Below are 16,311 nucleotides of genomic sequence, written 5' to 3'. Positions count from 1 at the left end.
TTGGAGTTGTCCACTATAGTGGCGGAAATAGAATTTTGGGGCTATAGACAAAAAACTGGGGCTATGGACAAAAAACTGGGGCGGGGTTATTGGGCGTGTCCACCTTATAGTGGACACTCTTAGAATTGCTCTCTCCCCTATTATCCAAATAATCACGCCGCTCTCTCAATCCAGAGACCCTAGGAAGAATTCTCCAATTAATCGGCGCTCTTCCACCAGTTCTCTCCGCCACCAGTTCTCGATTCCAGCGTCGCCGCCGGTTCTCGATTCCACCAGTTTTCTCTGTCGATTGCAGCAATTAACAGCCTCTATCTCATTGTTTCTCATTGCGTCTTGTGAAGGGTGGTGATGTCTGCTATTCATAGCACCTCCTCCGACGCTCTTGATTCCTGCTCCGGCGCGACAGATTGGGTAATTCTTTTGATTTGGTTTTGCTACTGAGTGTAATTGTTGTGTATTTTGCACATTGTTTAGTTTGGTATATATTGATTCCGAGTTTGATTACTATATTGATTTGAGTTTGGCTTTGTTTGGGTTCGTTTTGAATAGATTCGAATTGCTTGTTACAAGTTGGATAAATACTTGTGTGTGACCATATATCTGCTTGCCACTACAATTGCTTCTATTTTAGTATATTTGCTTATTACTCCCTCCGTCCCACATTTAGAGTAACAATTAGTTATGGCACGAGTTTTAAGAAATTAGTAGAGTGTGTATTTAATGAAGTGAGAAGGTAGAGTGTGTAATAAATGAAGTGAGTAGGTGGAAAGTGAGATAGGTTGACTTTTTTTAGTTAAAAATTGTTTCTTCTTTCACTTTATTTAATTTTGGTTGTTTAAATAAGTTAGACTTATTATTTTTAATTTTACACCTTGGTTACTCTATTTCCTTTACATAAAATTAAGATAGGACAAAATTAAATTTTAAACTAAAATTTGAACAAGGAGCAATCACCTAATTTTCAGCTATCACATCAACACAAATTTGAAGAGGGAATTCATTCCATTTTCATTTACTCAAACCTCCAAATTAAGGAGGGAAAAATAATTTACAATCCCATGGAGGGAAAAATCCAAAATCAAAATAAAGGTAATCTACCTCTATAAATACATTCACTCCACATTTACACCAACAATTGCCAATTCCACCTACCTACACACCAACCAAAAGGTATTTATATGTAAATTCCCCTCAGAGCAATTTCATCATAGGGGAATGGAAATGGATCAAGATATGGAGCAACAGATGGAGCAACAGATGGAGCAGGAGAATATTCAGGATGCAGAACTGGAGCCAGGGCCGAGACAAGGCCTGAAGTTGAGCAGCCAAATGAAGAACCATATTGTACAGTTCCTACAACAGCAATGCCAAGCTGGAGCACTGCCACATGGTTCATTTCAAGAGGCAGCCAATAGATTCAAAGTGCACAGAATTACAGTGAGCCGATTATGGGGGATAGCCAAGCAGCAAATGTCAGATGGGCAGCCTGTTATCATGAGGGGCAGAGCATCAGGATATAAAAAGAAAACAGGTACAGTACATTTTGATGATGAAAAGTTCAAACAATTGTCTTTTCTTGAGAGATCTTGCTATAGAAAGCTTGCATGTAAAATGGGTGTTAGCAAGACAACAGTTGGTAGATGGGCAAAGAGTCACCTGATAAGGCCACATACAAATGCCATAAAACCAGCACTCACTGAAGCAAACAAAATCAGTAGAATGAGATGGTGTCTTACTCATATTCAGCCAGCTTTGGATGAAGGAAAGCTTCTTTATCATGCTATGCACAATACAGTTCATATTGATGAGAAATGGTTTTACATGACAAAAGCTTCAGACAGATACTACCTGTTGCCGGATGAGGATGAGCCTTACAGGTCTTGCAAGTCAAAAAGATTTATCACAAAGGTGATGTTCATGTGTGATGTAAGTAGGCCACAGTTTGGCACAGATGGTCAGACCATCTTTGATGGTAAAATAGGCATATTCCCATTCACAGAACAAGTTCCAGCCAAAAGGAAGTCCAAGAATAGGCCAAGAGGGACATTAGAGACTAAACCTATACCATCAGTTAACAAGGAAGCAATGAGAGAATGTCTCTTGAATCAGGTATGGATATTTTTATCCCCTCACCTGCCTATTAGACATTGATAATGTCATCATTTAGCATTTTTTACATTGATTCATTCATCAAAGGCTGCAATTTTGCAAATCAGATCCAACAAACCAATAAAAGGCTGCATTGTTGCAAATCAGAGCCTCCAAACCTTCAAAGGGGTGGCTAGGTTCACAAAAACACAACCTATCAGACATTGATACTGTCATCATTTAGGATTTTTTACATTGATTCATTCATAATGCACAGATTATTCCAGCAATCAAGGCAAAGTGGCCAGCCAATGCAAGCAAGGATATCTATATCCAACAAGATAATGCCAAACCTCACCTAAGATCTTTTGACTCACAATTTGATGAGCTTGCAAGTTCAGATGGATTTAAGTTCCATCTAATCAGCCAACCAGCTAACTCCCCAGACACCAATGTATTGGACCTAGGCTTTTTTAGGGCCATTCAATCACTACAAGATGATAAAGTAGCAACCAACATAGATGAATTACTGGGTAATGTCTGGAGTTCTTTTGAGGAACTCACACCACAAACTCTGAACAATGTTTTTTTAACATTGCAAAGCTGCCTCAGTAAGATCCTTGAAGTGCATGGAGGCAACAACTACAAAATACCCCACTTGAACAAGGAAAGGCTGAGAAGAACAGTGGGGCTTCCTACATCCCTAGAAGTTGGGGAGAATTTGGTCAAAGAGAGCTTGGAGTATCTGCTACTACCTCAGAATGATGTGGGTGCCTCATATGACATAGGGCATTTAATGAATGTTTTACAGCTCTAAATAATCTACTTGGATGTTAGGGTTTACAGTATAAGCATCAAAGTAGTTTGGTGTTTAGGATGTAAACTTGTTTTTTTGGTTATAGCCTACATTTTGGGTTAGGTTTAATAGGCTGATTTCTGTGGAATGGTAACTAAGCCTGCTTGTAAATCTATAGACTACATTTTGTATGTATTCAAAGGCTGTAATTTTGCAAATCAGAGCCTCCAAACCATCAAAGGGTGGCTAGGTTCACAAAAAAACAACAAATACAGAGACATCATAGCTGAGCATGCATAACTCTCAGAAAAATATCATCACAGAGGAGCAACATTGCAAATCAGACCCAACAAACCAATCAAAGGCTGCAATTTTGCAAATCAGAGCCTCCAAACCTTCAAAGGGGTGGCTAGGTTCACAAAAAAACAACAAATACAGAGACATCATAGCTGAGCATGCATAACTCTCAGAAAAATATCATCTCAGAGGAGCAAATCAGACCCAACAAACCAATCAAAGGCTGCAATTTTGCAAATCAGAGCCTCCAAACCTTCAAAGGGGTGGCTAGGTTCACAAAAACACAACCAATCCAGTCAATAAACAGATAATCAGATGTTATTCATCACAAAAACTTCATCATATGACATCAAACAAGATCAATTCATGCCAAAACAGCCTCCAAACCAAGCAAAGGGGTGGCTCAGAATTGAGAAAATACCCACAGTTTAGATGAGATCTTTCATGCCAGGCAACAAAATAAGCAGCATAGCTTTCTCATTCTCGGTGTACTCCACCTTTGATGAAGAAGCTGGTTGAGGTCCAGATTCGTCACAGGAGAGGGACGGTTCAGACCCGTCGAAGCCCTCAGCCGGCGGTTGGCGTTCAGACCCGTCAAAGCCGTCAGACGGTGGCTGGATTTCAGATCCGTCGAAGAAACAAGCCGGTGGGGGAAGCTCAGATTCATGGACGACCTCAGACCCATCAACGCCCGCAAACCATCTCCGATGTCCAGATCGGTGGTAACAATCGACCACACGGTCGATTTCCCACCGTTCAATCACTTTCGGTGGTGTATCAGGGACTATTAGGGTTTCACACTCCGACAATGGATCCCAACCTTCCGCCATGAGAAGCGAATAGAGAGAGACGGGAATGGTGGAGTGATAATAGTAGGAGCCGATTAGGGGTCCAACAATTTAGATCGGCGATTGGAGTAGGAGGCGATTAGGGTTCGGGAATGGGGGAGACGGGAAATGGTGGAGAGCGAGAGTAGATGAAAGTCAAATGAGGGGGGTTGGGGGGTTGGGGGTGGGGTGGGGGGGTTATGTTTTTTGTTTTTTATTTTGGGTTTATTTTTGTGTTTATAATGGCATTTGAGTGTAATTTTGTTGAATAATAGGGTAAATTTCTATGTCAAAATGGAAAATTCTAAATGTAACTCTAAAACTGGGACGGACTTTTTTGGCAAAATGTCACTCTAAAACTGGGACGGAGGGAGTACATTGCAATAGTTTTGGTCGTTGAATACGGGACTTGCGGATTAGAATGGTTAAAAAAACTACGTCGAATTGCTTGATACAAGTTTGAAAAATGCTTGTTTATTACAATATATATTTGCTTGCTACTTCAATTGCTTATGTTGAACTGTATATCAGCTTACTACATATCTACTTGTTGCTTAACATACTTGATGAATGGGCGAATTTCTGATGTTAGTAAATGCTGGTAGAGAAAAACAGATCACGACACAGAGATTTACGTGGTTCGATTTACTGAAGTAAATCTACGTCCACGGGAAGAAGGGAGGGCAAGATTGTATTGCTTGATCTGGGATTACAGCTTACAACACAGACTTGCTATATGATGTTTTATCTCTAGAGAGCTTAACCTTTTTCTATCTGATCTAAGTTCTATTTATACATTGAACTAAGATCGTGGCTTGCATCACCACTAATGATGGTTGTGGATGTCGTGGAGGTCATGGAGGTCCTGCATGTAGCGTAGGTCATGGCCTACGATCGTGGCCTGAGTTGACACCACGTGGTAGTGGGTGTGTTGGAAGTTGTGGAAATCCTGTATGGGTCCACTAACTCCTTGTTCGGTCGAATACTGAGACCGAACTGCTTTGGTTGCCGATCTGAGAGTAGAGCTTGATGCCGACCTAAGAGCAGAGCTTGATTGGTTGGCTTTTACCGAGCTGTAGGCTGAGGCCGAACTCTTACTGAGACCGAACTGCTTTGGTTGCCGATCTGAGAGTAGAGCTTGATGCCGACCTGAGAGCAGAGTTTGATTGGTTGGCTTTTACCGAGCTGTAGGCTGGGGCCGAACTCTTTGGTAATGCCGAACTCATACTCTTCCTTGGGCTTTGGGCTGATGGGCCGTCACTGCTGTTGGGCTTGTTTAGTCCGTACCCCATCAATACTCAAGAATGAGCATTCAGTCCAATAGTTTTGGTCGTTGAACATAGGATTCACTAATTAGAATGGTTAGAAAAAGGATTTCAGATTGCTTGCCACTAGTATGAAAAATGCTTATGTAATTCCATATATATGCTTGCTGGTCCAATTGCTTGTGTTATTATCTTATATCTGCTTACTACGTATATGCGTGTTGCTTGTCGAATGAGCAGACATACTAATAGTTTCGATCATTCAATACAGGACTTGCGCTTATTAAGATGGTTAGAAAAAGGAAGGCAAACGAAGATCCTGCAGAAAAAGGACTATAGAAATCGAGTTATGTTTATCATTAGCACATTGAGATTTAGACATTAATCACACATAAGGGATCAATAATTAATATAAGCAAGTGCGGACGCACACACAAGCAAATCATCAAATGTAACCAAGCGAAATTGTAGTTTCAAAATCTGTTGCGGATATTACCCGAAATCACTCACAAGTCGAAGTTCACTATAGAAATCAAGCAAAATGCGATGCAAAATTATTGTTGAATATTACACCACAACAAGCACAAATCAATATCTAATAATATCAAGCACTAAAGTATATAAAGTCATGCAATATAGCATATATTATTTTTTTGGAAAAATAATGACGAATAACGAATCATTAACACTGACATGCAATTTCATACTCATAAGCAAGCAATATAATATATCTAATCAAAACATACACAATCTATAATACAAACAATCAATCACCAAGCAATATAATATATTTAATCAAGCAATCTGACATATGAAATCGGTAATACAAACAATCAATCACTAAATTAAAGTAAGTCACTGAATATAAAGTCCACCAATAAGATACTTGATGTATAAATTTCGAGTTCAATTATCAAGTGTAAGATCAGACAAGTTTAATAAAAAAGCTCTAATATTACAGCAATACTGCAAGAATACATCGTCGAATGTAATACTTCGAGTGTCGATCCACAGGGAATGAATTGATTATTTAATTCTAAGACGTAGAAAACACATACTAAAAAGTGATTTGTTTTGAAGCGCGGGAGAAATAAACATCTACTATAATCACCTCCTTAACCCACTATCAAATTATCCTCTAAACAATTCTAATTCAATAGTATACCAACAATCAATCAATCATAAACTATGTTAAAGAGACAATAGCAAAGGAAATAACAACACTGCATTATTAGCCAAAAACATAGTGTATAAACATTAATCACATTGATGGTATCAAATCACATGAATTCAATGGTGTAGAAACATCCATACAAAGCCTAGATTATAACTTGGAGCAACATAGATAGCTTAGCCTAAACACATGGTTATATTTGCAATTAAAACCATAGGAAGCATGCTCTCGTTGAGTGGAATTGGGATTTGAAGACGGATCGTCAGAATGTTGGCCGGAACTCTTCCTTTTTTTTCTTCTTCCTTTCTTTCTCCCTCTTCTCCCTCCTTTCCTTCTCTTTTCTGCCAAAACTGCCGAGAAACTGCTGAAATGCAGTTGAAATTGATCCATCCGGCCGGGTGGAATTTGCAACTGAAAATATCACCCGGTCGGGTGAATGCCTCTGGACTCTTTATGCTTTAAAGTTTTCACTCGGCCGGGTGATTTATTGGTACAAAAATCACCCGGTCGGGTGATTTGCTCTGGACTCCGCCTTCATTAAAAAAGTCACCCGGCCGGGTGGAATTAGTATGCCACAAAACACACCCGACCGGGTGCCTCATTTTGAGAGGTTTCTGGGCAGTCCGGGGAATTTAGCACAACTTTTTCACCATCCGAGCTTCATTCCTACATCATAAAACATACTTTTGCCAGCATCAATCTATATAAATCATGTAAAGTTAGGGGAATAAAAATGTACAATTTGATTCCCATCAATAATACTACAAAAATGTTAAATAAAATAAATAATATCATGCATATAAATAAATAAATTAAGGAAAACGATATATAATAATTAAGGAAATCATATAATTGGCATTAATTCAGAAATAAATACATTGTGTACAAAACAAATCGCACATGCCATAATAATAGGATGAATAATAACTTACCTTATCTACCACGCTTTTAATTGCTTGAAATTAGGGAAGAATAAAAACCGTTTAGTGGCATACCTTTATTACCCTCCACGCCTAATCCCATATTTTTTTATATATTTATGATGCCATGTGGCAGTTTGTATACCATAGGATGTCTATATCTAACGGTCATAATTAGTGGTATGTTATCATTTGAATTTGATTTGTTATCTTAACACATCCCTAAGGTTTATTCTTATGGAGATCCAAAACGAATCTTCAACCTCCCATTCCTTTCCCACTTCTCCACCTCCACCACCCACCCCTCCGACCTCTCCCTTTCTCTCTCCACCAACTTCCCCTCTTTCCCCTCTCTCAAACTCTCTCACGCCACCGCCGGCGCCCCACCTCTCACTCTCACCCTCAAATCCGGCACGGGCCTCTTCGGCTCCCCCAAAAACTCCCCTTTCGTCATCTCCGCTCACTTCTCCTTCGACCCTTCCAACCCCGCCCACCCTAACCCTACATTATCTCTCTTCCTCAAACCCAGCTCGGGTCTCTCTCTCCGGAAATCCAGCGTCTCCCACCCTAAACCCTGAACCCTCGCCGCCGAATCGATCAATCCGGACGCGGTATGCGATTCCAGCTCCTTCGCGTTCGTGCCGCTGGAGACGCCCGCGGCAGTGAAGGAGCTCCCGCCGCAGAAAATTTCTAGGGCTTCGATTTTGAAGGGGACGCAGCTGGCGGCGGAGACGCAGATGCCGCTGGCGAAGAGGCTGGCGCTGAGCTTCAGATGGCGGGTGAATTTGGCGGAGGATCAATTGCCGATTTTGAGAATCAACAAGATCGGAATTCAAAGAATTGATGATGCGGTTAGGGCTGATGAGAAGAGTGAGCCGAAATCGGGCGAATTGGAGGTGATGAAGAGCATGTTATTCTGGATGAAGAGGGAGGTGGATGATTTAACAAGAGCTAATCAACAAATGAAGAGTGAGTTTGAGGAATTGAGGCGGCGGAGCAGGGGCGGCGTTGGTGGTGGAGATGTTATCAGAGAGGGCGTGAGAAAAAAGGCAGTGGCTCCGATGAAGCAGTGGAAAGTGGAAGAGAGAGGCAACGGCAGTGAGAAACGGGAAGAAAAGAAGAATGGGAATGTGGGCATGGATGTGGAGAGTGAGTTGCAGAGAGCTATAAGAGCATCCTATATAAAACAAATAATTAACAATCACCCAAATACGCAATTTAATTTACGAGACATATATGAGAAAATTCAATAATATTATTAAAATTTAAAAAGTACATTACTTAAAAAAAATTACATAATTAACAAAAAAATTATTGTCGTGCCGCAAAGTAGGCATTCCTCTCATCTGATGCGCATCGGATCGTCTTCACAAAGACGGGCCACCTAGGGTATATCCCATCCGCCAAGTAGTAGCCCATATCATGCCGTTCATGAAACGCTCGTACTCCTCAACATCCCCACCACTACTACCACCGGCGTTACTCATTTCTAGGTGTTGATCTTGTACAGAAATTAAGATAGAGAGAGTACTCGTTAAAACAAGTGGTGCGAATGAAAATGACATGCAAAGCGCGTAAATATAGTGTTTCAAAAAAAAATCGCGCTAGGCGGTGCGCTAGGCGATCCGGACGCTGCAATAGCGCAGAGCGGATCGCCCAGCGCACTGCCTAGCGCCACGGAACCGCCGAGCGCTAGGCGTTTTTTAAATCCGGAAATGGCTAGGCGGTTGGCGCTCTGCTAGGCGGTGCGCTAGGCGCTATTGTGGATGCTCTAATGGCTGCTTCTGCTGCTTCTACGTGAGGTTTTATCTTTTCAGAACTTTTGAGTTTGTATATAAGATGTAGAATGTGCTTTTGTTTCTCTTGGATTGAATTGGATTGTAATGAGACGATCGAGCTTTATGAGCAAATTTACAAATGATAATGTGCTCTTGGAGAGCTTAGTTTGGATCCTAATTTCATCTTTTGTGTCATTGATTTTCAATTAATATTACAAAGAATTAGGCCATCCACAACGCTGTTCCTATACCGTTCCTAAACCGTTCCTTAAACCACTATTTGAGGGCCCCACTGTACTTATTTACTCCATTCCTTAACTAAGGAACGGAACCTGCAACCCTCCGTTTCTTATCCGTTCCTTAACCGTTCCTTAAATTATTATTCATTCAATTTCATTTTTTATTTTTATTTCCAACCCAATTCAATTTAAATAAACACACTTTAATAAAAAACAAACACACTTTATTAAAAAACACACAACATTAAAAAAATTACAACTTAAACTTAAAAAAAATAAAAAACACACAATAATAAACACACAATTAAACGTGGGAAAATAAAAAACTACTCCGCCGGCTAATCATCCTCCGGAGGCGGTCGAGGTTGAGGGGGAGTCGGAAGGCCAAGTTGTGCTGCCATATGCACAATTCCGTTCCACCAGGCCGCGAATTGGGCGTACGAGAAGCGGGAAGTGTCCGCCATTGTGGCGGTCATGTACGCCACCATAAGTGTGTCCGAGCCTCCCCGCGAGCCCGATCCCGAGGCCGACTGGCTTGATTCGCCTCGGCCCTTCCTCGCTCTAGCCGTCTTCGCCGCCTTCGTCCCTTGCGGCCGACGGCGCCCACGGCTGGATCCCCCGTATTCGTCGGGCGTTGGATCCCCCGTACCCCCAAACACCTGCGGTTCACCCTCGCTGGCCTCACCGGTGTCACGTGACGAGTAGTTGTCGGTCGTCGTGTGCTTCGTGCGCTTTGAGGTTGAGCCCGAGCTCGAGCGGACACCGCCGGCCCACCTTTCCTCGTCCTTGACAAGCTGCCAAATATCAACATATTTGAATTGTAGCCCGATGTCCTGGTAGAAGACGCGCAAAGCCGCCCTTAGAATGTCGGCGCCCGAAGCTCCGCTTTGGTAGTTCGCCTCTTCGGCGGAGTAGATGCCGCAAATTTTTTTGACCCGTACGTCGACTCGGCCAAAGTGAGCACGGAACATTGTATATTTGCGCTTCCGGGCCCCTTTCGGCTTAATCTGGTGGTAGACATCGCGGACCTTTTCCCAGAAGCACTTGGCGGCTTGTTGATTCCCGACGATGGGATCGTACGAGACGGTGAGCCAGGCGGTGTACACCGCCTTTGTTTCTTCGTTGCTGTACGGATGCCGGCCCAGATCCTCCGGTTCCTCCTCCTCCGCCTCCTCGGCCGCCTCAGACGCAGCCCTGGCGCTTTCACCGCCTCGGCCTCCTCCCTGGGTGGGTTCAACGGGGATATTCTCCCGAATCTGGGACAAACCCTGAGAAAGCCGCGAGCGGGGTGGTCGTGCATAGGCATCCACATCGAAAGTGGGTGGTTGGTACCCACCCGGCGTCGCCGACCCCTGGGTACCCGGCGTCGACGACCCGGAACCACCAAGTGTGTTGTACATGGTCTGCCAATCGCCCAACGCGTTGAGATCCCACCCACCGGAGCCGTCACCGCTGTAGTTGCCGTCGCCGGACATTTTGTGTGGAGATTGAATATGAAAATTGGAGAGGAAATGATGTTGGTTGTGTGTGAAATGAGAATGAAGTAGGAGTATTTATAGAATAAGAAAATAAAAATAAAAAAAAAGTTAAAAAACGGTAATATTACCGTTATAAAAAAAATTTTAAATTTTTTTTTTAAAAAAATAATTATTGCGTCAGCAGGTGACGTGTCCCACTCGCGGGCCGGCGAGTGGGACTCACGCACGCCTCGGGGAGCGCCACGTCGCCGAAGGGCGTGGCGGCACAGACCGTGCCGCGTTTCGTTCCGTCGGCACCCGGCACGGAATGGGAACGGAACCGGGACGAAACCATGCGCCGCAACGCGTTCCGCGGCGGAACGGCACGCGGAATACCGGCCGCCCGCGTTGCGGGTGCTCTTAGTACTATGATTCATTGCAATTAAGCAATCTTTTGTAGGACTACAACAATTTTTTTACAAATTGGGTGAGGGATGTTTGTTTTCACTTTTCACGGTTCTTGCTTGAATGAACCTGTTCAAGTTCGTTCTTTATTCAAGATATGTTTCATCATTTTCTTCTCAATAATATCTCCAGGCTATGACGATGCTAGAAAATTGGTGTTATAAAGTTCCTGAAATTAATGTTTAAACATTACATACCAATTTCATAGTAAAAGTTAAGAAAGTAACATTGGGGAAAAAATTTAATCCTACAAATTTATAGTAATAAAATGTGAATGAAATGAATTAGTGAGATACTTGATGGTATTTATCAGCAAATAGAAAAGGTGCGTTAGTGAAACTTACTATACAAAGATATAGAATTTGTTGGGCATAATACAACCTAAAATAATAAAATATAAATAAAGAAGAATTACATGAAAACAAATTGATCAAGTTAAACTAAAAAGAAACAAACTGGTTGCCGAATCGATGAGTCTTCTTTCCACAAGACGAGCTACGCTCTGATTGTGCTCTCGGTTATTTGGTGTGTCATCCCTAAAGATAAATTGGTTACGCCTTGTTCGTTGCAGCATTGCAAACGGAACTAACTATGATGAACTGAATGAAGGTCAAGCCAGAGCTTCGACAGAAAGATAATACAGAGAGTGAACTTATGATTTGTGAATGGTTGTTGTGGCGTGTTGTTAAGGAATGCATGAAATGTCTACTTATTTATAGGTCAAGCTCACTATCCTGGGAACTGGTGCAGTCAACAGAGTTCAAACCTCTCATTATGGTTGGAGTGTAACTCCTGGGGGTTATTAGCCGTTATAGGAGCTGGAGAATATGAATCAATAAATTTAAGACAAAAAGATTATATATTTAGGAATAATTTGATGGGATAGACAACTCATCCATCTTAGAGTTATATAAGAGCATCCACAATAGTGTACTAACGCCCGCCCTAGCAACCGGCTAGCGGCTCGGGCGTGACGTTAGTCCACTATTGCGTTAGGCTAACGCGACGGACGAGAGGTCGGGTGTGGACTAGCATGGTTAGCCGATCGTTAGTCCACTATTGTGTGGACGAGCGATCGGCTAGCTGATTTTTTTATTTTTTATTTTTTCTAAAATATCCTATTTCCATTTTATTTTTTTCTTTATTTTTTTTCTTCTATTCATTTCTTTGTTGTTTTTTTTTCTCGGGAGGATTAGGGCATTGGTTAGGCTATTGCTAGCCTATTGCTAGGTTGTTGTTTGGTTGGCCTATTACTAAATTATGGGAAGAACATGATGATATGGCAGGAGAAATTTTTGGCTAGGCTATTGCTATCCTGTTTTATAGGGTACATAGTACTACTCACTGTGTATACAAATACTAGATATAGTCTAATTAATGATAAAATACACTCATTTTGATTGGATAAAATGAAATCTAACTCACCAAATTGCTACGTAAATGAAGTAAAATGTCAAATTCATGCTCTTAAGTTTTAGCCAACGAAATGAACTTCTCAAATATTAGGGCATCATTAACCTCGTCCCGGATTCAGGCCTCAAGTCCCCTCCACGTCATCATTCCCCTAAATTTGAGTCCCGGGCCACAACTGCTCTAACCCTGCAGGCTCCAACTCGGGCCGCAACTAATAAATGACACTGTTGGTAGATTGTGATAGCTTCGGTTTTGAGCTCGGCTGTTGAGTTCGGTTTTTGAGCTCGGTGATGGTGTTCGGTGTCAGAGCTCGGTGTTACGAGCTTAATCGAGTTCGGTGTTAGAGTTCGGTAGTTCGGCACCAAGTTCGGTAGCTCGGCAGCTCCGTGGTCTGGAGAGAACGATCAAAACATGAAGAAGAGTTCGGCTGTTATAACAACTCGTTTCAACAGCCGTTGGATGTACTTAGTTAGTCATGTTTAATCCTGACCGTTAGATGGAAAATAGCCGTTAGTTAGTTTTGACCTTTTAATAGTTTGTAATTCTGCTTTATTCAGTAATTTTTCATCTTCCGTTTCTGGTGAATAAAAATTCTTTTTCGATTTCCAAGTCTTGATTTTTTCCTCTCCCAACATTCGATAATCTGTAGCTAGGATTAACAATTGGCGCCGTCTGTGGGAAAGAGGTGAAAGGAGGTTGGTTTGCGGACGATTCAAACGATCTCGATGGCGACAAGGCTTGAGGCTGAGAAATTCACAGGCAAGAATGATTACGGTCTGTGGAAGATGAAAATGAAAGCGATTCTGATCGATCGTGGTTTGGCGGCGGTTTTGGCTCCGGTAGATAAGGAGAATGCGCCAGTTCTTGATGAGAAAGCACAGGCGAAGTTCGATGAAATGATACAGCGAGCTCACAGTGCGGTTATTCTTTGTCTCAGTGATAAAGTTCTGAGGGAGGTTCAAGAAGCGACCACGGCGGTTGAGGTGCTAGCGAAGTTAGATGAGGTCTATTTGGCAAAATCCCTGGCCAATAGGCTCTATATGAAGAAGAGACTGTATTCGTACAATTTTGTAGCCGAAAAATCGATCGTCGAACAATTGGAAGATTTTAATAAGATCATTGATGATCTTGGGTCCGTGGATGTGAAGATCACGGATGAAGACAAGGCTATACTGGTCTTGAATGCGTTGCCAAGTTCGTATGATCAGCTAAGCGATGCAATAATCTACGGCAGAGATAAGCCAATCACATATGCCGAGGTTCATGCTGCGTTGATGGCGAAAGAGATGCTGCGATTGACAGGTGGGAAGGCATTGGAGACACAGGCTGAGAGTCTCAATGTCAAGAAATTCAAGAATAAGAGTTTCAAGAAAAACCAATATAATGAGTTTAAGCCTTCAAGCTCGGAGGGGAGAGAAACTCGGTCCTGCCACTGGTGCAAGAAACCAGGGCACCTCAAAAAGGACTGCTTCGTGTGGAAGAAAAAGCAAGCGGCTGAGGGAGGAAAAGCTGTCAACACAGCAGAATATTGCGAAGAGGATGAAGTTTCTGTTGCTTTGAATGTGATGGAGGAAAAGGGAAAGGAATCTTGGATAATGGATTCAGGGTGTAGCTTCCACATGAGCCCGAATCTGGACTGGTTCGAAGACATTAAAGAGTCAACAGGAACTGTCATTCTAGGCAACAACCAAGTGTGCTTGATAAAAGGCATAGGTACCATCAAGTTGAAGATGGAGAATGGGTGTATGGTGACTCTGAGTGATGTTAGGTATATTCCTGATGTTAAAAGGAATCTAATATCCTTAGGCTCTCTTGAAAGAAAGGGATGCAGATTTGTCTCTGAAGGTGGGCAGATGGTTGTTAGTAAGGCAGGAAGATCTATCTTGAAGGCAACTAGAAAAGGCAGTCTATATTACATGATGGCTGCTGTTCAGAGAAGAGACTCAGGGCATGCACACAATGTGGTTGGTGATTCTTTGAGTCTGTGGCATACCAGATTGGGGCACCCAGCAATTGGTAGTATAAAGGAACTGGTCAAGAAGGGTGTATTGCAATGCTCAGATCAGACTGATACAACTCAATGTGAGGAGTGTGTGTTAGGGAAAGCCAAGAAGTTGCCATATCCCAACAGCACACATTCTTCAACAATGCCTCTAGATTATGCCCATAGTGATCTTTGGGGGCCTGCACAGGAGAATTCAATTGGAGGCGGCAGATACTACATGAGCATCATAGATGATTTCAGTAGAAAGGTCTGGATTTACATATTGAAGCAGAAGTCAGAGGCTTTCAGCTGTTTCAAAACATGGTGCAGTGAGGTTGAGGCAGAGAAAAGGCTGAGTTTGAAATGCTTGAGGACAGATAACGGGTTGGAGTTTCTGTCCAAAGAGTTTGATGAGTTTTGCAAATCAAAAGGCATCAAAAGACACAAAACAGTTCCATTAAATCCGCAACAAAATGGAGTGGCCGAGAGGGTAAACCGCACTATCCTTGAGAGAGTTAGATGCATGATCTTGGCTGCTGGGATGAAGAAGCGGTTCTGGGCAGAGGCTGCATCCACAGCTGTTAAACTGATCAATAAATGTCCTTCTTCCAGCATTGGAGGGGACACACCAGATTTCAGATGGTATGGGAAGCATAGTGGCTATGATGGCTTGAGGACTTTCGGTTGTAAAGCTTTTGCTCATGTGAAGCAAGGTAAATTGGAAGCAAGGGCCCTAAAATGTGTTATGATTGGATACCAATCGGGTGTGAAGGGCTATCGGTTGTGGTGTGTGGAGCCAGGAAATGAAAGAGTTGTGATAAGTAGGGATGTAACTTTCTGGGAAGGTGAGCTGCCTTTTAAGAAAAATTCAGAGACTGCAGTAGATAGTTCTGGATTTGAGGTGGAGATTGGGGGAGTTCAACAGGAGCAGCAGGATGAAGATGAAAGAGAATCTGAGTTTCCTGATGCCTCTGATCTTGGACAACCAACTCAGACGGCAGCAACACCAAATGAGCCAGGAAGCTATAAGCTGGTTAGAGACCGAGGTAAAAGGATCAGAAAGCCACCAGAGAGATACTCTGATGCTGAGTTCCTGTTTTATGCATTACTAGTAGCTGAGGAAATAGAGTTCTCAGAGCCAAGCACTTATGAAGAGGCTATGGACAGTAAAGATGCAGAAAAATGGATGCAAGCCATGATTGAGGAGATTGATTCACTGCTTAGAAATGGGACTTGGGTGCTGGTGGAAAGGCCCAATGGTAGAAGGGTAGTGAGTTGCAAATGGATTTTCAAACAGAAGCTGGAAGGAGCTGATGGTAAAAGTGTCAGATTTAAAGCAAGGTTGGTTGCTAGGGGTTTCACACAAGAACATGGTATTGACTATGATGAAGTGTTTTCACCTGTTGTGAAACACACTAGTATCAGAATCTTGTTGGCTATTGTTGCAAGAAGAGATTGGGAGCTTGAACAACTTGATGTCAAGACAGCCTTCTTGCATGGAGACTTGAAAGAAACCATCTATATGGCACAACCAAAAGGCTTTGAGAGGCCAGGTGATGAGGGAAAGGTGTGCTTGTTGAAAAGGAGCATATATGGTCTGAAACAAGC

The 16,311-nt window shown here is 42.4% G+C and overlaps 1 protein-coding gene across 1 annotated transcript; it reads left to right on the top strand.

Moving 5' to 3' along the window:
* The first annotated feature begins 1,215 nt into the window (after positions 1-1,215).
* Positions 1,216-3,039, top strand: LOC121766720. The gene is made up of 2 exons (XM_042162980.1): positions 1,216-2,109; positions 2,366-3,039. The coding sequence occupies exons 1-2, from the start codon at positions 1,216-1,218 to the stop codon at positions 2,903-2,905; spliced, it is 1,434 nt and encodes a 477-aa protein (XP_042018914.1). The 3' UTR covers positions 2,906-3,039.
* The last annotated feature ends 13,272 nt before the right edge of the window (positions 3,040-16,311 follow it).

This window comes from Salvia splendens, chromosome 15 (genome assembly GCF_004379255.2).
Source record: "Salvia splendens isolate huo1 chromosome 15, SspV2, whole genome shotgun sequence".
Lineage (NCBI taxonomy): Eukaryota > Viridiplantae > Streptophyta > Magnoliopsida > Lamiales > Lamiaceae > Salvia > Salvia splendens.
This window is presented reverse-complemented; position numbering and strand designations above follow the sequence as displayed.